This window comes from Dendrobates tinctorius, unplaced genomic scaffold (assembly GCF_039654945.1).
Source record: "Dendrobates tinctorius isolate UK_male_01 unplaced genomic scaffold, ASM3965494v1 ptg000070l, whole genome shotgun sequence".
NCBI lineage: Eukaryota > Metazoa > Chordata > Amphibia > Anura > Dendrobatidae > Dendrobates > Dendrobates tinctorius.
The window spans coordinates 71,902,628-71,925,587 of NW_027361738.1; the positions used below are offsets into that span (position 1 = coordinate 71,902,628).

General features: G+C 44.2%; 1 protein-coding gene across 1 annotated transcript in view; it reads right to left on the reverse strand.

Moving 5' to 3' along the window:
• LOC141095885 (macrophage mannose receptor 1-like) overlaps positions 1-22,960 on the reverse strand; it is a 155,799-nt gene that overhangs the window by 13,950 nt on the left and 118,889 nt on the right. The window contains exons 29-33 of the mRNA XM_073582260.1: positions 22,491-22,590; positions 20,916-21,154; positions 18,602-18,770; positions 6,636-6,779; positions 2,488-2,604 (exon numbers count right to left, since the gene is read on the reverse strand). Of these exons, the coding sequence (XP_073438361.1) occupies positions 2,488-2,604; positions 6,636-6,779; positions 18,602-18,770; positions 20,916-21,154; positions 22,491-22,590 (769 nt within the window). The remainder of the gene's footprint in view (positions 1-2,487; positions 2,605-6,635; positions 6,780-18,601; positions 18,771-20,915; positions 21,155-22,490; positions 22,591-22,960) is intronic.

Consider the following 22,960-nt stretch of genomic DNA (forward strand, 5'->3'; position numbering starts at 1 on the left):
AGACGTACTTTCCCGTCCACGGTCATACGGGCCCGGGTACCGTGGACGGGATAGTACGTCGGATGTCAGGAAGGGGTTAATATAACCTCTGTATTTTTCATTTTCTGTTTGTATGCATTTCCATCTCCTTTTTTAATTATGTCCTTTATTAAAATAATTGTTAAATAAAAATCAATACTTTTTAGACACTATTTTGTTTTTGCAGGATCCTTTTTTTTTTCTCGGATCTTAAATATCAAAGTTGGCCCACAACTGTGCAAGCTTTTAACTTTGGCCCTCTGTGTATTTGAGTTTCACATCCCTGGCTTAAAGGGTTATTTTCATCTTGATAATGAAATTTTACTTTTTGATTAAAAATCCTCTCCTTTCTCAAGAACACACCTTCACTACAATTGGTGGCTAGTATCTTAGTCTTGGAGTGCAGCGCTTACAAGCTCTTTGTTATAGACTCTATAATGCGCTAATGTATGAGTTGTCTTTCTAGTCTAAAACCTCAATGTTCAGGTCAAATTGCCGTGTTGGCACTTTATGATAAATAAGTGGGTTTGGATTGCAGTTTGGGCACTTTGGTGTCTAAAAAGGTTCACCATCACTGATTTAGGATTTCCCTTTCGTCAGCTTTTTTTTCCCTCCTGCCAATGGCATGAACCCTAAAACTTATCAAAAACGCATGGGAACCCCTCTATTCTTGATAATCAGCCATGCTAAAGCTGACAGCTGAGGGTTGCATACCGCAGCTGTCAGTTTTGCCTGTCTGGTTATCAAAAATATAGGGGAACCCATGCGATTTATTTATTTAAGATGCAGGTGCTGGATGATACTCCCATTAGTGGCACCTGCTATCGCTGTCATCATTGACAGCAGGCGTAGGCTGATGGGAGTAGTAGTCCCATTAACCAACGCCTCTGTGGCCGGCGGTAAACTTTTTACCTCCAATCACAGCTACGGGCTCACACTCATCTGACAGCATGGGAACTTCAGATCTCTCACCGGCGGTAAAGATCATTACTGCCGATCAGAGGCAGTGTTTGCTGCGCTGTCACACTTTTTTTTTATATGAGCAAAGCTTTTTTGTCTAGTATTGAATGATGTGTCTACAAATCTATGCTTCATGGACAATAAGTATTTATGTCCTGTTACTACTATAGTGACAACATATTCTGCAGCGCTACAAAGAGATTTTCACTATACATACCAGTCCATATCTCCAGTGCTGCTCAAACACATTCACAAGGACCAACACTCACAGGTGATGGGGAAGATTTAGGAGGAAGAAATGTCATGAACTGACTTGTTAGACCGGTAGCTCCAATTACAGGACCGTCCTGGTGTCAGTGAGCTCTGCACCACCAGCCATTCTGTCACAAATCAGTAAAGGCAGATCCCATGGTGGGTATCCAGGAGTCAGATGTTATACGAGTTAGAGGGGCAAGATGTTACACACCGGGGCGAGCAGCTGAATGTTATACACCGGGGGCGAGGGGCCGGATGTTATACACCGGGGGCGAGGGGCCAGATGTTATACACCGGGGGCGAGGGGCCGCATGTTATACAGCGGGGGCGAGGGGCCGGATGTTATACAGCGGGGGCGAGGGGCCGGATGTTATACAGCGGGGGCAAGGGGCCGGATGTTATACAGCGGGGGCAAGGGGCCGGATGTTATACAGCGGGGGCAAGGGGCCGGATGTTATACAGCGGGGGCAAGGGGCCGGATGTTATACAGCGGGGGCAAGGGGCCGGATGTTATACAGCGGGGGGAAGGGGCCGGATGTTATACAGCGGGGGGCAAGGGGCCGGATGTTATACAGCGGGGGGCAAGGGGCCGGATGTTATACAGCGGGGGCAAGGGGCCGGATGTTATACAGCGGGGGCAAGGGGCCGGATGTTATACAGCGGGGGCAAGGGGCCGGATGTTATACAGCGGGGGCAAGGGGCCGGATGTTATACAGCGGGGGCAAGGGGCCGGATGTTATACAGCGGGGGCAAGGGGCCGGATGTTATACAGCGGGGGCAAGGGGCCGGATGTTATACAGCGGGGGCAAGGGGCCGGATGTTATACACCGGGGGCGAGGGGCCGGATGTTATACACCGGGGGCGAGGGTCTGGTTGTAATACACCAGGGGCAAAAGAAAAACCTGAATTCAATTAATCATTTTTTTGTGCTTAGAGTGTATTTGTATTCTTTAAAGTTGAGCGGATTCGGCAGCCTATCACAGTCTTTCTGATAGGAGCCGTTTCACTCACTTATTTAATGTGCATTAATACTTTTTTTTTTATTTTTTTAATTCAAATGTTTTACACCCTTGTCAATGGTGTCCTAGGCAGTAACCTAACTTCACCTATCCCTCATTTCCGGCCAACCTCCTGATAATTCCTTTAAAAGACTCAGATAAGACTGAAGAATAATATCATTAAGAAGAAACAACATAAGAAATAGAATGAGAGGTAAAAAATGGTTAAAGAAAACATAACGTCCTGATACCATACCTTCCACATTTCTGAAAAGCCCAATCCAAAAACCTCTGACCTGGTCATTCAGTAACTCAGTATGATGGAGGAGGAAATTTGATTCAATCTGATCTTCAATTGAAACTAAATTGGCACCTATAAAATTCAGAGGTCAAACAATTATTTAATGGCATTCTACTGGACGAATATGACATTACAAGACATAGTCCCAAATCTAATGCTTCTGTATATAGCGCCAATGTATTCTGCAGCACTTTACAGACATCATCACAACAATGTGGAGAAAACATGAACTCCCTGCAGATGTTGTCCTTGGTGGGATTTGAATCTAAGACCCCAGCGCCGCAAAGCCACATTCCTGGTTTTGTAAATAAGGCTTAACAAATTCATGACTGGCCCATTTTCCACATTTCCTGGCCAAGCGCATTTTCAGGTACAAAGTGTTTTTTATGGCTCTGCAAAAAATTTTTTCATTTGATTATTCAAATAATTTACATTCTTTTTCACAATACCTGGGGCTTAATTTTGATATCATTTTATATTCTTTATTTAGGATGTCAGGAGAAAATGTAAAGAAAAAAACGGAAATACGTGTCTATTGTACACTCTTTTGTTTGTTTTTTAATACCACATTTTAAACTATGTTACCCTTTCCGTAGAAATTTTTTATATATTGGACATTATTTTCTCAATGGGGGTGAGCACAGCACTTCAGATTGGTAGTGTCTTTTTTCTTTGTTTTAGGTTTTGTTTTATATATATACAGTATATTCATTTTCTACAAAGCGTTCCAAATTATTTTGCAAATTGGATTTAACCTCTTAACGTCCAATGACGGACGTAGTAGTCCGCCATTGCACGCCCCCCACTGTTTGGTGTGAGCTCCAACGATGAGCCCGCACCTTTTCCGGGACATGACAGCTGATCTGATCAGCTGACTAGTGCCCGGAACAGCCGCGGGTGAAATCGTGTTAAATGCGTGAAAAACATGTTAAATGCCACTGTCAAACTCTGCATGCATGCGCAGGAAGTGTGTCATTACCTCCTCCCATCGGCGCACGTGTCACATGACCGCGGGACGCCGACGGGTTGGCATGACAACCCGGGGTCAGAAGACCGCTGTTGTTGTCACTGCTGGATCGCTATGAGCGCCTCCTGGTGGTCGGCACTCATAGCAAGAGAGCATTTCTGCTACATACAGCAGGGCTGCAGCCCTGCTGTATGTAGCAGAGGCAATTGGACATCTTCAGCTTCAAGTCTCCCATGGAGACTATTGAAGCAAGTAAAAAGTAAAAAAAATGTTTTTAATATTAAAGAAATAAAAAAATATAAAAGTTCAAATCACCCCCCTTCGCCTTATTCAAACTAAAACAATACTAAAATCAAATATACACATATTTGACATTGCCGCGTTCAGAATCACCCGATCTATCAATATACGAAAATAATCTAATCAGTAAACGGCGTAGAGAAAATAATCAAAACGCCAGAATTATGTTTTTTTGGTCGCTGTAACATTGCAATAAAATAAAGACCGTATCTGCACCAAAATGCCCCACCCAGACCCAGATCCTTAAAAATAGAGACGCTACTGGTCTCGGAAAATGGCAACTTTTTTTTTTTTTTTAACAAATTTTGGAATTTTTTTTCACCACTTAGATTAAAAAACACCTACACGTTTGGTGTGTATGAACTCGTAATGACCTGGTGAATCATAATGGCAGGTCAGTTTTAGCATTTAGTGAGCCTAGTAAAAAAGCCAAACAAAAAACAAGTGTGGGATTGCAATTTTTTTGTAATTTCACTGTGTAGAAGGAGGAGTCACCGCTGTGTGCCCGGGCCGGAACCAAGGGGACTGTCACCAAGGTTCCTAGGGGGACTGTTTCCGGGGGACATAATTAAGGGATGGACCGCAGAGGGTTCTAGAAAGGTTGGGGGAGGAGCTAGTATAAAAGGGACTGAGGACGCCAGGAGAGGGCAGTTGACGGAGCAGGAGAGAAGGAGCGAGGAAGCTAGAGGGCACCAGAGAGCCAGAGCCAGAACCAAGAGAGGAGAGCAGTGACTGGCGAGACTGAAGGGAGACTCACCGCGGCCAGAAGGGAGATGGCACCGAGCCGTCCAGCAGAGAAACACCGACCGACCATCCATCCGCGCTCCTAGCGGCCGCCACCACCCGACTCCAGCCTGCGGCTGCGGCCTATCCGCTGCCGCCTGCGGCCGCCGCTCCGCTCCAGTCCGCAGCTGCGGCCTGTCCGCTGCCACCCACAGCTCGGCTCCCGACTGCGGCTGCAGCCCGTACGCCGCCACCCGTGGCCACCGCTGCCTGTCCCCATCTTGTGGCTGCGGCCTCCATTGTCCGATCCCCGGGCAACACCGTACCGCCTCCGCCGGGAGGCGCAACGCAGAGGAACTCTCCAGGGGCCTGCTGTGCCCCCACTTCGCCTGGGCGTAGGAACGCCTGAAGTCTCCGCCAGATCCTCGTCGGCTGGGCCCAGCGGCTGAAACGCCGAAGCATCGCCGAGCAGGACTCTGCCGGACGTCAGAGAGGATAAGTGACACGTTGTAGTTAACATTCTGGACCCGTAGTCGGCCATACAGTGATCGGTCTTTGCCGGGTTAGTCGTGTTTGTGTTACTAGTGTAATCTTGTTTTGATCCCTGCGAGGACAACTGCTGTTAGCTTGTTGGGTTGCTCTTATAGGCATCTATATATATATAAAAAGTTACATATTAAAGTTCATCTCGTCTCCCGTCTCGTCACTGCATCCCGCGTACCCGCGATTACTACACACTGCAATTTGAATTTTTTTTCCCATTTTCAGCTACATGACATGGTAAAACTAAAGGTGTCGTTCAAAAGTACAACTCGTCCCGCAAAAACAAGCCCTCACATGGCAATATTGACGGAAAAATAAAAAAAAGTCATGGCTCTGGTAAGAAGGGGAGCAAAAAATGAAAATGAAACCTACTGACTGAGCATTTTCTGCCCTGGTACAAAAAGAAGAACCGTGCCATCCACTCCAAATCATCTTCATGTTGACAATACACATCTCATGCTGCAAAGAAAACCTCTGATTCATTGGCTGCTATGGGCACAAAAGGAAAGAAACTCATGGTGTGGCCACCATCTTCCCTTGACCTCAACTCTATGGAGAACCTTTGGAGTATCCTCAAGCAAAAGATCTATGAGGGCGGGAGGCAGTTCACATCAAAACAGCAGCTCTGTGAGGCTATTCTGACTTCATGCAAAGAAATACAAGCAGAAACTCTCCAAAAACTCACAAGTTCAATGGATGCAAGAATTGTGAAGGTGATATAAAAAGGTTACGTGTAACTTGGCCTGTTAAGATATTTTTGATTGAAAAAAACATTTGATTTAAGTAAATTTGACCTTTACCGCTGCAAATTTAACAAATGGACCATTTTCAGCACTTTACAAGCTATAAAATGTTTGGAAACTCTGTTGTGCATAATAATTTGGAACAGTGCACTGTGAGTTTCTTTACTTTTGAAGAATATTCTGTTATTATTGGGAGGTTTGTCCAACAAAGTTCGATTTTTCCTCTAATGAATCAGAGAAAAATAGCATTGGCTTAATAATTTGGGACGAGGTGTAGTTATGAACTGAATTGGTCGGTGGCTGGAGAACTGAGGCTCCACACAACCGGCATAATCTAGTGACGCTGATGCCCCTGTTGTTTCCATCCGTTAGTTCCCTTCTCCACCACTGTATTCTCTGGTTTCTGCTGTCTCAGGATGCAAATATCGGTAAAATCGAGGCACTGGCCATAGGGACGAGTGTGAGAGGGCAGCCATGTGGTGCCGCTCGCAGGCCACTGTACCTCATGCTTTGGTTGCCTCAATCCATGGGCCAGTCAGGAGCTGCCAAAGGGATGGATGTTGCCAGAGTCAAGTCTCTCTGCTACAATGAATCAGTCTGGAGTCCAGGCTGTTTAACTCACAGAGCTTTGTCTAACTTCCCTAAAATTGTACCAACTTCCCAGATAAAAGTTGTGGCCCTTTGATTCTTCATGTTAAAGTTATGGAATATGTTGGTGACACAATAAAACTTTATGAGATAAGATGGTCTATCTGTTTTCTGGATCTCTACCATAATCATTATCTTAGTGAAATTAAATCATTCCATCCAATATTTCTATCACTTACCTTTAAAAAGACAGCGATGGGAGGCTTCAGACCAGCCATCAGTGTTAGATGACTCAAAATGATAGCAATGGTTACGGAAGGGTATCCAGCCTTGTGTGTCTGGGCATGTTCCAGGGTTTTGTGGTGGGTCGGTGGGAGCAGGAACTTCAATTTAAAAAGGTAGAAGAGAATGAAATGGACTTAAAGTGTAAGTTATATTGTCATGCCCTCAACATTAAGTGTCATGAATTCATTACTGAGTTTTTGTTCACATCATATAGGCTCCGTCGAGGGCAGGAATGTCAAACTCAAATACACAGAGGGCAAAATTAAAAACTTATTTATTAATGAAAGTCTAAAATTGAGGAAGTTTTTCCTTATCATCAAATATAATGATGAAACTTTTCATACGGAAACAAACTTAAAGTACTTGTCCCACCAACAAAGTATATTTTAATAAAAAGATCTTAGAATAAAAGTAGCACATAATCACAAATGGGGCATTCTGGAATAATATGTCATGTAAGAGCAGCAAAAAGCATATGGGCCAATAGCCTAATTTAAATATGTAAAAAAAACCTTGAATTGATAAATAATGTGGATAATAACGTATGATGCCAGCAAAAGTGCACCCCAAACACAATAGGATACCCCCACAGTGAATTTCTCCACAGTACCCTCCACAGTCACAGAATGATGACCTTGCATGACTCCCTAGCAAAGTACGGGGACCCAACATAATATGACGTGCCAACTGTGATCCCCTAACAGATCTACACACCGTATAATGGGCCCCCTCATAGTCCTCCATACAGAATAATAGGCCCCACATAGTCCTCCATACAGTATAATGAGCCCCACATAGTCCTTCATACAGAATAATCGGCCCCACATAGTCCTCCATGCAGTAGAATCGGCCCCGCATAGTCCTCCATACAGTAGAATCGGCCCTGCATAGTCCTCCACACAGTATAATGGGCCTCACATAGTCCTCTATTCAGAATAATGGGCCCCACATAGTCCTCCATCTATATATATATATAACTAACTGAAGAGCCCGGCGCTGCCCGGGCATAGTAACTAACTGTGGTTAGTTATAACAAATTATAATTATCCTCCATCCCATAGTCCCATGCCCATATACCCATCATACATATCCACGATCCCATAGTCCCATGCCCATATACCCATCATACATATTCGCCATACCATAGTCGAGTGCCCATATACCCATAAAACATCCATCATCTCATAGTCCCATGCCCATATACCCATCATACATCCACCATCCCATAGTCCCGTGCCCATATACCCATCATACATATCCGCCACCCCATAGTCCCGTATCCATATACCCGTCATACATATCCTCCATCCCATAGTCCAGTGCCCATATACCCATCACACATCCTCCATCCCAAAGTCAACCATTATGACATCATAATGAGCGGCAGGGCTTGCAACCTATGATGACATCAGCGTCGCCATGGCAACCATTATGACATCATAATGAGGGGCGGGGCTTGATACACACACTTTTTCCCCATTATGTAGATAGGGGCAAAATTGTTTGGTGAATTGGAACGCGTGGGGTTAAAATTTTGCCTAACAACATAGCCTAGGACACTCTCGGGGTCCAGACGTGTGACTGTGCCAAATTTTGTGGCTGTAGCTGCGACGGTGCGGTTGACAATCCCAGACATACACACATACATGAATACATGCATACATGCATACACACACTTGAGCTTTATATATTAGATTACCTTGTAAAGTCTTCACATCCTGGCCTATCCAGATGTGTCTGGATCCCAGAATTCCAAGCGGCGGAAGTTCACCGACCGCCATATTGGGACACCCAAGTGATGGGTGTCTCAATATGGAAACTGCTGGTGGTACCATCCTCTTGCGCGGTACCACCAGCAGAACACAGTCGCACCACACACACACACTGTATATGCCATATGCACCACACGCAGCCACACACTATATATGCCATATGCACCACACACACTGTATAAACCATACGCAGTCTCTTGCGAGGAACCACCAGCTGAAGACCGTCGAGAACACGCCGCTGCCAGGATTAGCCGAATGATTCGACCACTGCTATCGTTGTAAAGGAGGAGCGCATGCGCAGTTTTTATGTGACCGCCGCTGTCTGTCTGCACAAAGATGGCGGCGGTCTGATTTACTGCGCTTGCGCGAATTCTGTGAATCATTTGGCTGATCCCTGCGGCAGATGCACGACGTGTCTACAGGCAGAGGAAGCTGGTCACATTAAAGGGGTTTTCCCACGAACGAAAGTCCATTTTAAAATATTGTCTGTGTCTGACCATGTACGGAGCATACCACATCTCCTGGACAGGGGAGGAAGCAAAAGACAATACTGACATTACAGCAGGGGATTACAGAGGATTCATTTTGTGAGGTAAAATATTTCACTGACTGTTTTTAAACAATATTTTACCTCACAAAATGTATCCTCTGCGATCTCCTGCTGTAATGTCAGTATTATCTTTTGCTTCCTCCCCTGCCCAGGAGCTGTGGTATGTTCTGTCAGCACATGAGGTACATAGGTCAAAGAAGAGATGACATGAGAGGGGAAGACAGCAGATGGGAGAGAGAGAACACGCACAGGGTGAGAGAGACAGAGCACAGGGGGGAGACAGCTCAAATGGGACAGCACATGAGGGAGAACACAGACAGGTCAAAGAAGAGAGTACAGATGGGAGAAGCCAGCACATGGGGAAAGAGAGAATGGATAGGTGGGTGAACACATGGGGGGGAGAGATTCTCAACACTGCAAAGCCTGCCCCCATCATGACATTACCGCCCTCCCGATGCAATAACATCGGGCCTCCATCTAGTACAAAATAATGGGCTTCACATACTGTAGTCCTCCACACAGTATAATGGGCCCCACATCATCCTCCATACAGAATAATGGGCTTCACATAGTCCTCCACACAGTATAATGGGCCCCACACAGACTTCCATACAGTATAATGGACCTCAAATAGTCCTCCATGTATTCCCTGGTGTCGCAGGCCTAAAATAATCACCCTAAGGGCCAGAGTTTGACATGTGTTCTCTAAGAGTTGGATTTTCTTATTGGCACTAGCTTTTTGTCCCTCTGATCTTCCCATCTCATTGCGTTGTAATGGTGCCTTGTGGGAAGAAGGAGCTCATTACCTCACAGACTGAAATACAGAGAACATCCACCATTTTATCTCCCTTCCTGATAGCATCACTGGTAAGAAAGATTATGTGGCATTTGTTTGCAGCCATCAGATGCATAAGACGCCCCTGCAATTATAAAACTAGGTAGCAGGCTGGTTGAACACATGTTGTTTATACACTGTTCAGCCATTTTGGCTCATGTATTTCTGTTGCCTTTGTACATGTGCTAATTCCTTGTTATTTTGCTGTTTATAGATTCAACGAATACATGTACTAAAAGGGAACCTGTCACCAGAAAACATTGCTATTAACCTGCAGATACGGGCTACCTGCACGGCACCTGAACTTTGCTTAACGCTGCAGGGATAAAATGAACTTTATTTCCCCTGGCAGCGTTCCGGTTTCAGTTACGGGGACAAGGCCAGCGCTGGTTCAGTCATTGCCCTGAGTATAGAGAGCGGTGACTGTAATTGGGTCGCCCTCCCAGGACTGTGGGGTACTCGGTACCGGGCTCGATGAGCTTCAATAGGAGATGTCACGGCAGCTGTGACCCGGCCCGTGGCCCTGGGCGCCCATTGTAAAAGGGGGTTGTTTCAGTGTGCTTGTGGTGATGAAAGTTTATACGTGATTCGTGACGCCACCTGTGGTGTTCGGCAATGAAGATGTAAGCCGACGCTGCAGACAGATCCTCTGGGACAGATGGTGTGGTGCAGCAGTAATGGTATAGCCCTCCACAGGCAGGGCTGTAGTCCCAGGGCAGAGTCGGTGAGGTGATGCGTAGATGGTGTAGTGTCAGGTACAAGGGATGTAGTAGTGCTGGCAGGGTGGCGTAGGAATAAGTGGAGGACACCAGGGCATGTAGTTCCAAAGCTTTACTCACAGTCTGTTGTACAAACAGGTGCCTTCCTCCGTGCCGTGTCCTCTGGGTCAGGGTCTCAGTCAACCTCCAGGCCAGATGGAATACTCCTTTCCAACACTCCGCCAACATGTACCTTTCTGAACGTCTCCTCGCGCCTTTAGGTGAAGTACTCCTAGTACTGAGTTACACTGGAGTTCCTCCTGTCCGATGTTCTTATGAACTCTACTCGTATGGCAGACAGCTGTAGCCTGCTTCGGGGACTCCTTGCTACTAAGTCTCGGCTCACTATTATGTTGCTGTTGTGCCCCCAAGTCTTGTGTGGGAATAAAGTGGTCACTACTTCTATTCCTCCGGTGTCTGCTGCAGGACCATTATTATCCGTACAACCTCGGGGATCGGGCCCCGGCCTTGCGCTTAGAACTTCTAGGAAGGGTTTTCTTCTAACCCACGTCCTCTGTTCTCTTTTACTCCTCACGTTCTGCACTGATCTTCCTCTCTATGGAGAGTCAGGCTTCCAGTCTACGTTGCTCTCTCTCTCTTCCTTTCCCGTGCCAGCAGACCCAGGTCACTGGGATCTGCTGCAGCACTTCCATCCATCTATCCCTCTCTCCAGGGATCTTCTTCTCTCTCCAACTCTCTAACCAACCAACTGACTGACTACACTCAACTCTTCCTGCTCTTTGTAATGTCATTTAACTCCACCCAACTGCCAGCACGTTTCGTGTTCCAAGCAGGGAGCCACCAATGGGTGCTTTGCTATACTCCAAGCAGGGAGCCGCCGAAGGTGCTTTGCTACACTACTTTGTGGTGTGGGGTGCAGGTGTTGGAGTGTCGTCAGGAATCTCCACCTTACCTGGATGGTGGGATACCACACCTCAGGAGGAGGTGCAGTACCTCTGTGGCGACTGAGCCTCAGGGGCGCCACATAATCGCGTCCCCGGCCTTGCTCTGTATTGGGCCCGGCTGTCAGCTATTGCGGGGATCGGCACGGTTACAGACGTCGCTCTGTATAGCAGGGACTGAACCCGCACTGGCACTATCCCCGTGACTCAAATCGGAATGCTGCCAGGGGAATAAAATTAATTTTCTCACCACAGCGTTCAGCAAAGTGAGGGCACCGGGCAGGTTGATCACGCTATTAACCTGCAGATTAACCCCATATCAAGTCATGCCATGGGGTGAACTTCCACTGTGGACCAGTAGAGCCAAGAAATGGAATCACAAAAGTGACAGTTAAGGAAAATAAAATCTTTAGAAAACGGTTGAGGTACACGGGCAAAAAAAATGGCCTGGAAAATGGTCATAAACTTTAGTAAATTATGAGTCATTTAAAATGTGGACAATAAAGCAAAAAAACAATTTGTCAAAATTGACATATACAAGATTCACCAAAGAAAAATGGAATATACAGCTATCAGTGAAATTTAAAACATAACTTTTACTTGTTCAATAAAAGATTTGAAAAATGTGTGTCACCAAAAATCATTTAAAATTGTCGATCTGATAAAGGTACCTAATAATACAACAAAAATCAGGCCCTAAATCGACCCATTTGAGGATAATTGTCACCTAAATACAATTAGACAACAAAATAAGTAATTGGATACGGCGACTTGTGTTCATTATATTTACATGCCATAACCCAAAATGCACATACATAGTAGATATTGAAAGCCCATAATGCTGACTATACATATGTATACAAGAATGAGGTCATAATGTGGAGCCCCTGAGGCTCAGTCGCCACAGAGGTACTGCACCTTCTCCTAAGGTGTAGTGCCCCACCAACTAGGTAAGTTGGGAACTCCTTTCCACGCTCCAACACCTGCACCCACACACAGGATAGTTCAGCAATGGACCACATTGCAGCTCCATGCTTAGAGGATAGCAGAGCACCTTTCGTGGGTCCTTGCTTCGTAACACAAGATGTGCTGGGAGGTGGGTGGTGTTAGTGGGAAAGTTTAGAATTACAGTGCAGTCTGACAGGAGTTCAGATCAGTCTGGAGGCTGAGAGCAGGCTGACAGGAGGTCAGCCTGAGGGGAGTTCAAGGCGGAAGAAGACAGTCAGTCAGGCGAGGCTGAGGACTGGTCTTAGTGGAACGAGCTCCCTAGAAGAGGAATAGAAGAGGGAGTGCTGCAGCTGCCTCAGTGATCTGAGCCAGCTGGCACGGGAAAGGAACAGAAGGAGAAAGCCGTAGAACTGCAACCTAAACTTCCATAAGAGAGAGAAGGAACAGCGTGGAACAAAGGAGTAGGAGAACAGAGAGGAGTTGTGGGTTGGAAGAGGAACCCTGCCTATAGGTTCTCAGCGCAAGGCCGGGGCCCGGTCCCCGAGGTTGTATGGACACTTATGGTTCTGCAGCAGACACTGGTGGAGTAGTTGGCTGTAAATGCACTACTCCCATCCAAGACTTGGGGCACAACAGCATCTGTATAGCAAGCCGGGACTCAGGATAAAGGGAGTCCCCGAAGTAGGCTACAGCTGTCTGCCATACAAGGAGAGTTGTTAGGAACATCTGACAGGAGGAACTTCAGAGTACCACGGTACTGGAGCTCTTCACACTACAAGGTGCAATAGAGGAGTTGTTCAGGAAAGGTACATGCTGGTGGAGTGTTGGAGAGGAGAATCCTGACTTGCCCGGGAGGTTGATGGAGTCTCTGCCCCAGGGGACACGGCACGGAGGCAGTCACCAGTGTGTACCACGAACTGTGAGTAAAGCTTTGGAACTACAAGCCCTGGTGTCTTCCAGTCATTGTGCGCCAACACCGTCAGCACCGCTACATCTGGGTATCCTCCTTTACACTACCTGCGCCTATACACTGCCCTGGGGTTACAGCTTCACCTGTGGGGAGCTATACCATCTATGCTGCAACACACCATCAGCCCCAGAGGATCTGCACGCAGCATTGGCTTAACATCTTGCTTGCCATACACCACAGGTGGCATCACAAACTATTTCAGCACATAAACTATATCACAAACCACCATAGATTTGGGCGCCCAGGGCCACGGACCGGGTCACTGCTGCTGTGACACATCCCACTGACACCGGCCCGGTACCAAGTACCCCACAGCCCTGGGACGGGGGCGACCCAATAATAATGACAAGAAAAATTGGAACAATCTCACCAAAGAGTTGAAAGAAGGACGGGAATCTTCAGGGATCATATAATAACGAAGTTCCCTGGAACAGGAGGTTGGGAAGACAATACCCTGTCAATCCCTATGGGGCTAGCAATCATCTATTCCCCAAAACTCCCACCCTAACAAGGGCAGTCCACATCTAACCCTATATTGCACATGCCCTGCACTTTCCCTAAACGTGTGTCCCAACGCGTTTCGTCCAAGCGAACTCCTCAGGGGACTAGCTTGTCATAAAGTGCCATAGTGCTAAAGCTGGAGAGACAATTATAACCTTCTACTCTCAATGCTGTCCGCAGAGAGTGAAGGAAAAGAGGACATATTTATAAGATACACTTGCTGTATAATCATCAAGATGGTTGACAGATGTCACCATAATCATCTCAGATGTGGTTCCTGATTCTGATAGGAAAGCGCGCTCCCAATATCTTACCTATTCGCTGCTACTTTCAAAGTTGCGCGCCATTAACATGACGGTCTGTGAGGCGTACCATAGTGGGTGTGCGCTGCTCACCATGGTACACGTCATTTCCGGTGGCGCGCGCCCACAGCAACCTGACTTCAAGCCATGGGATGCTGAGCTGCGCGTCCATGCCGCCGATACTTCCGGGCCATGAGGCGCATGCCAGCAGGTGTGTCCCGCTCCCTGGAACGCATGTGTCATTTCCTGCGCAACCACATATCTATTCGTGGAGCGCGTCAGTAAAAGTGTCCCACTTCCGGTATGGCAAACAATCAACAGCCAAACATGTTCCGTACTCAGACTTCGCTAGCGTCATCTCTGCATATACTTTGAAATATACCCATAATTTGAGATATCGAAAATAGGCAACCAATGTCACAATCATCATCTCATATGGGATTCAAAATAATATAGTAGAAAAGAAAAAAAGGAAAATGACTTCAGAGTAATCACCATGACAGGTCAAATAAGACAACAAGCAGATATATTAAGCAAAAATGGGAGAAAATAAAGGAACCACCAAATAGTGACAGTATTCATATATGTATGCAAATCCTGTTAACAGGTGACAAAGGGATTAGGCAATATGATAATAGTTGGTGGGCAATACAAATAGCAAACACAGTCAAAAGAAGGAATTCAAATGAAACAGCTATAATTGATCTGATCATTAAGGCCTTTAGACACAACCGCATCCAGATAGAAAATACATTTGGCTTCTCGTTGTAATAGCAACTGATCCCAGTTGCCTCCCCTTTTTTGTTTGAATACCTAATCAATCGCAGTAAATTTTATTTGTTCAATTTGACCCTTATGCAGACTATGAATATGTCTAGAGATTGGGGTATCCCTTTTGTGTAGGATATCTGTTGTGAGTTCATTTTCCCCTTCACCGTCGATGTCTGATGAACTCCCTCTTCTGGTGAAGGAAGGTAGTGAGGCTGATTACCAAACACCTGATCTGGTAGATGATGACTGGGTAACAGGAAATTCTGACTGGATATAAGGCAGCCGACGCCCTTCTGAGTCGCTGGTGATTTCTCTGCTGGATTCCTGGAGACCAGTCTGATTCCTGCTTCCCAAAGATAAGTTTTTGCTCTGCTATTGAACTTATTAGTTTTGTTTTCCTTGTTTTTTGGAGTTCAGCCATCCCCGGTCGGGGGTGTGCTGAGTTCAATTTTTGTCTCTGATCAGTTTGTCTTTTTGCTCTGTCTTCAGAATTTACCTGAGTGCTGATATAGTCTTTTTGAAGTCCTAGCGACTTCAGGGCCTGTTTTTCCTATCAGACGGTTGGGACATTTTTTGGTAGGGTTTTTTATGGATTGCAGACAGCAGCTTTTCTATCCTGTCCTTTTTAGTTAGCTTGGGCCCCATCGTTTGCTCAACCTATCTTTCTATCTGTGTTAGTGTTTTCCTCTTGCTTCACCGTCATTATATGTTGGGGGCTGCCTATTGCTTTGGGGTCTGCTCTGGGGCAGTTTAGATTTCCCCTTTCTTTCTTTAGGACTATTTAGTTCTCCGGCTGTGATCGAGGGGTCTAGGGCATCGTAGGAACCCCCCACGGCTACTGTTAGTTGTTGTTGATGGGATCAGGGGTCTGCAATCCGATAGCTACCAACCTCTCCGGTTTTCTGGACTTAGCTTGTATTTTTGTTTTTTCCTCCTTCGGTGACTCATTCATAACAGATATCACCAACGTGTTCCCCAATCCTTCTCCTAAATTCTCGGATTGTTTTCCCCACATATTCAAGTCCACACGTGCAGGTGGCCTTATAAATGACACCCTTGGTACTACAGTTCATGAATTGTCCAATAGAATAACTTTTACCTGTCACATTACTCGAAAAGCTTTTGCCCGTACAGATATGTTGACAGGCCACACAATGTCCACATTTGTGACAACTGACCACATCGCTGTGTAGCCACGTTTTAATACCTGGGCTCGAGAAGTGACTACGCACGAGTCGATCATTTAAGGATCGTGCTTTTTTATAGGTTATTGTAGGAATATTACCCAAATAGGCTGAAATATCATTGTCCATTTGTAAAATGGACCAGTGTTTCTTAATGATATTTCTCACTGGAACTGCCCCATTGTCAAAAGTGGTAATAAACCTAAGAGTGTCATTTTCTGATTTTTTTGGAGTGGGGTTCAACAACTCATAACGTGCACAACCACTAGCACTTTGATAAGCCTCCTTCAAAACATTATGGGGATAACCCCTATCCAGGAATCTATCCCTCAAGTCCCTAGCTTGGGACTATACTGTCCTTTCGGAATAGCTCTTTTCAGATGTTGGGGGTGATGACTACTCCAATGCAACAGGGAGTTAGTCGACGTAGGTTTCCTGTATGTAGATGTCAACAACTCCCCTTTATCATTCTTTTTAATGAGGATATCCAGGAAGGGCAAACTCGATGCATCAATCACAGATGTAAAAAACAACCCGATGTCATTGTGATTCAATTCCGCCACAAAGTCACTGAAATCCTCAATTGGACCTTTCCATACAATAAAAATATCGTCTATATACCGTGTCCATAAATCAGGGACACGGCACATAGACAACTCATTAACAAGATCACCCTGGAAAACCACCGTCTCCTCCCACCAGCCAAGGAGGAGATTAGCATAAGCCGACACACAGGGGCTCCCCATGGCGGTCCCCCTTAGCTGGTGGTAGACTTTCTTGTTAAAGGTAAACAAATAACGTGTTAAACAGAATCGAAGAAGCTTCAATACAAAGTGGTTGTGTTCCTGATATTGACACCCTCTCATGTTCAAATAATATTTTACTGCCTCCAAACCACAAGCATGAGGGATGGAGGAGTAAAGAGCCTCAACATCTATGCTTGCCAAAAATGATTTAGGGTCAATAGTGAGACCTTCTAAACGGCGAAGGAGATCGGGTGCATCCTTAACAAAAGACTGCAAAGAGGATACAAAAGGAGACAGAATTCGACCAAGATAAATCCCAGCATTTTGACAAAGACTGCCCACACCTGAGACAATATGTCTACCTTTGAGGGGATCAAGTCCCTTGTGGATTTTCGGTAGGCAGTAAAAGGTAGCAGTCACAGGGTGGTTGGGAAGTATGAAATCGAACTCTGTCTTCGAGATAACCTTTTTTTCAAAGGCCTCTAGCAGCAATTGTCGTAGTTCTTCCCGATAGATATTCATCGTATTATTCACCAGGATCTCATAAGTGTCGCCATCTGCCAAAATAGTATCACACATTTGTTGATAATGATCCACTCCCAGGATAACAACATTGCCACCCTCATCAGAGGGTTTAATCACAATGCTGCTGTCTCGTTCCAATCTACCAATAGCCGCCATTTCTTCTTTAGAACAGTTATAATGACACTGGATCTGATTATGTGAAAGTTCAATCAGATCCTGGGTTACCAAATTTGAAAATACATCAATTGCTGACAGGTCACCAGTTGGTGGTGGCATTCTGGTGCTTCTGCCCTTCAGCTCAGTGAAAGGGCGGAGCCCCAGTGTATTGGGATTTACCTCAGAAATAGAATTCAACAATCTTACATCAGAGGTGACAATTATCCTCAAATGGGTCGATTTAGGGCCTCATTTAAAATGTGCCATCTAGTGATGGGTGAACGTGCTCGGATATCGTCTTATCCAAGCATGCTCGAGTGAACACATGTGGGTATTCCCTAACAAACAGGTAATCCCCACATGTATTCAGGCGGTCTAAAAGCTGCAAATCATGCAGCCGCAGGGACTCGAACATAATATACGACCACATCCAAATGCTTGGATCACACCCAAGCATGCTTAGATAATGCGTTATCCGAGCACGTTCAGCCATCACTAGTGCCATCTTATCAGAGTACGTGGATCCAGGGTGACATGACAGGTGACAACAGACCCTCTTAGTTCATGGAAAATATGGTTTGTTTGTCCAAATTCTGGGACATAAACCTCATCCCTTCCCTACACCACCAGGTATGCAGAAATTATTCTTGTCTAGTCTAGAAAACCAAAAATCATGATATTAACTCCTTGCTGCCCTGGACCACCAGTAAAATAGACAACGCCTGGAGGTCTATGGAAGATTAGATTAATGACAGCAATCCCTAGTATTAATGGAGCTGTTTTACAGACCACAAGGGATGGTAGAATATACTCATTCATAGTCCTAGACCACCGGAATTCTATATCTATAAACCCCTTCAAAACCCTAGTGTACCTTTGATGTGCTCTTTGTCCCCTTCATTACTCTAGAGTAGGGCATAGGCACAATAGAACTACTTATGGTTCCTATGGCATATCTAATATGAGTTCTGTATGGCTATCTGGAAAATGATCGGCTTACCGCTGGTTTGTTTGCAGATGAAAGAATAATAACTATCATCACAAGACGATGTCTTCCATTGTCCATCCGTATCCACATATACACATCCATTGTCATTACTTGGCTCCGCTGCAGCCCATTTTGTGTAGCGTACTTTCCAGTTATCAACCCATTTATATGTGTTCTGAGTCTGAAATAATTTATATTAGTTACATGGTGCAAATGTCAGTTTTTCATAATCCATCAGTTACAGGAATAAAAACAAAAACAAACGGTGACAGTAATGAAATGACTTTTCTCCAACATGGCATGCCCTGTAAGGAGAAGATTAAAGAGGAGGTGATCAAAGAACCAGGGGAGACTCAGAAGTGGTGAAGGTGGGATAGATAAGAGGAGTGCTGAGAAGAGTGTTCTGTAATCCCTTCTTGGCTCTTAAAACCCAACAAAATGTCAGCCAGTTGCATACACCAAAAGCGTAAATAATGGGAAGAGCAGCTTTGCTGCCAGCAGCAAGTGTCTACTCCAAACCTAGCTAGTAAGTGAGGGTGAGTAATAATCTCATGGTCATAGTCATATGGTGTGCTAACCTGTGGCTATAAAAATGGCCAAAGAGGAGTAAGTAAGAAGCGTCAGTCTGTACTACTGTCAGAGTAGTTTGTCCCAGAAGAAGGAGACAAGCTCACCTGCATGAGAGTACTACCATTGTTGAGACCAACGTAATTACCAAATGTCTACTTCTTTTGTTATCAAGGCATTGCCTCTTGTAAGATTCTGTGTCTACATTCCTTCCATAATTAAAATGGTGGCGAACATCTCCTGCAATGGCCATTGTATCTTATTTATTTAGAGGGGCACATCACCATTCAAACCCTCCATACAAGCTATTTCATTTTGTAAGTTTGTTGACATCAGCTTCTTCCCTCAAGTGAGACTGCAACCATCAAGCACATTGTCTTTTTGCAAGTAAAATTGTTATTGAAATATCTTCAAGTTCACACGCAATCATTCTCCCTCTTTGACTGTGAGCCACTGTATCCTACTAAATGGTTGTGTCACCATAAAGGATACATTTAGCTAATCAGAAAACGTGGAAATAAATATTTTTGTAATTTCCATTTCATGTTCCGAAATAGAACCCCTGGCGTTATGTCACTGAACTTTATCTGCCCATCTCTGTGGCCAATCAACTGGCCGCGAATGCGCAGTTACTGACATCATAAAAGAGAGTTCCCCCACCTGCCCACCCCCAGTGTACGCAACATATGCTGATGATGAAGGAAAAAAGACATTTTCAAACATGGCTTATCACGGTAATAATAGCTGACCCCCCCCCATGGATTACACAAATTGGATCTATGACAATCAGCTGATCATCTGGTTGATTTATTTATTTTTTTAAAGAGTTGTGTAAATCATGAGACAGGTGTAATGTTTCATCATCTTGCATCTCATATACTGATTATATAAGAATGAATTCTGACTTTTTTTTTTACTTTATTGCATGTAGTAATACATCAGTTCTGTACATTGTATATGGTGTAAGAGTGTATCTACAGTGGGGAAAATTAGTATTTGATAAAATGCTGATTTTGCAAGTTTGCCCACCTACAAAGAATGGAGAGGTCTGTAATTTTTATCGTAGGTACACTTCAACTTTAAGAGACAGAATCTAAAAGTAAAAACCAGAAAATCGCATTGTATGATTTTTTAAAATAATGAAATTGGATTTTATTGCATGAACTAAGTATTTGATCACCGACCAACCAGCAAGAATTCTGTCTCTCACAGACCTGTTAGTTTTTCTTTAAGAAGCCTCCTACTCTGCACTCATTACCTGTATTAATTGCACCTCCTTGAACTCGTTACCTGTGTTAAAGTTACCTTGAACTGAGCTGAAACTAAGTGTTGCCCAGCGACTGCCCTGAAACCTGAAAGATCTGGAGAAGATCTGTATGGAAGAGTGGGCCAAAATCCCTGCTGCAGTGTGTGCAAACCTGATCAAGAACTATAGGAACCGTCTGACCTCTGTAATTGCAAATAAAGGTTTTGTACCAAATATTAAGTTCTGTTTTTCTATTGTATCAAATACTTATTTCATGCAATAAAATGCAATGTAATTATTTTCATTATTTGGATTTTTTTTTAGATTCTGTCTCTCACAGTTGAAGAGCATTTTCGATAAAAATTACAGACCTCTCCATTCTTTGTAGGTGAGAAAACCTGCAAAATCAGCAGTGTATCACATACTTATTTTACCCCACTGTATACATCATTTTGTATCACTATTAAAACTTCCACATATTAGAATTTAGTAGATTCAAAACTTTATTCACACCTCATTTCCACTGTGAAGGCCGATCCAAAAAGGCTGCTTATGGTTCCGCAAGTGAAGTTTTAGAAAAGATGAGGTGAACTCGTCTGTGATGCTGACTAGTTTTGACCCTTCCTTCACGCACATCTCCTGGGCTTCATCCCAATTCCTTTTGGCTTTAGCAAACTTATAGCTGGCCTCTCCATATTTAATGTAATTACTATAATCTGGAGGAGTGTTGGGACTCACCGGAAGACTCGGGTCTGAAGAACAAACAAAAATGAATGGGTTTAAACAACAACTAGACATAAACCAACATATCCAACAAGAAAAAAGAATGCTCTAAAGTTTCTGGGAGTAAAACTAACTATAACATGCTAATAAAAATCTCTCCCTTTTATCACAAGATGCACCAATGAGTTTTACAGACAGGGTCACGGAGGCATCATGGCACATTTTGATGGGTCCAGAAGTGGACACAGACAAAAGAGAGCCCCTTGTGCAAGAATATTATATGGGCCTAATAGCGAACCATAATCACACAATAGCGAACCATAATCACACCTGATTTGGAGAAGGACCACCTTACTGCTTGGGCCATGGTGCAGTTGAATCTGTTGCACAAATTATGTCCCCCACTGGCTGGGTCCATGTGATACTTCATCAGGCCAAACCACATCTGACTCCTTATTGCCCCCATCTAAAAAGGAGGTGCTTGTGCATGCGTGTGGATCTCACCACTAAAATATCTATAGGACTCCCAAAAATATCATGTTATAGTTAACTATCCCAGTTCTAAAATTTTTATACGGTGGTGTTGGACTTCATCTTGGGGAAAGGGAGCCAAAGGTTCATAGATTCAGTATGGGTAGACCCAGTGAGTCTATCATCTTCATTAATGGAGGAGATATGCATCAATACACAGTGGTCTACATAGATGGCACACCTTCAAGGACTAAATCTGACATGAATAATACAGGATGGATATAGGCAAGAAAAACTTCCATTTTGTCATAAAAGAGAAAATAATGAGACATCGAAAAAAAGTTGCTGATGTTTTTACATCAGCTTTTTACAAAACTTTTTGGGAAAGTTACTTCATGTAGGCAAACAAGGTCAATGCATATGTAGTGGTCTCTCCTTGGGTCCCCTTATCTAACAGAGGAGAATCCCTCTGGTGGGCCCTGTCACATGTGTATTGCAACTTTTTCAATAGTCATCATGTAAGTTGCAATATTTCTCGTGTTTCGAGACTGTTTGGCCCAAAATTTCAGACAATCTCCAAAATTATACAAGACGATGACTCATGCCAATCAACCGATCATTTTAGGTGAAAATGGCAACATATGTGCTGCTTCAATAAGGAAAAGTCAAAATGGCAGTAGAAGGAAGCTAATGGCACATTGGTCTGCGGAGGAGCCGTACACATTAAAAACTTACCTTTTTTTTTTTTTTTTTTTTAATATATTAAATTTTTTAAATATATTAATTATAATAAAATGATTGCAAAGATTTACTTTAACCCTTTAAGTAATCAAAACACATTTATAAATATAAGTGGTTCTTTTCTACATATTTTGGCTTAAATGATATACATACCATCAAATTTCTGGCAGATGTATCCTTTGTTAAGATCACATTCCACATTAACCCAGGAACCAGCGAAAACTCTAGATCCCAATTGCAAAACTGCACATTGCTGAATTTTGAATATAAAAACATTAGTTTCTGATCATTTATGCACATGACAAGCAGCTGCACATAGTAGACCGTTTTTGGATATTTGCCTCTCAAGACATTTTCAGCCTTAGGTATAAATTGGAATCTATTGTGAAAACATATGGTTCATTTTATACTGATCCAATGGATTCAGAAAAGACTTGGATGGGCAATGTACTAACTACATGGTTAATAACGTCTGTGGGTGGTGAGGCTTATGTGAGCAGCAAGAGCTCTGAGCTCCTGCATGGACCCTACAAATGCGGCCTTAAGCTTACTTGAGGCGAACTTTTTTATCAATATTTCTACTGGATTACATTCCCTGAGCTGGACAGAGCATTTTATTACCA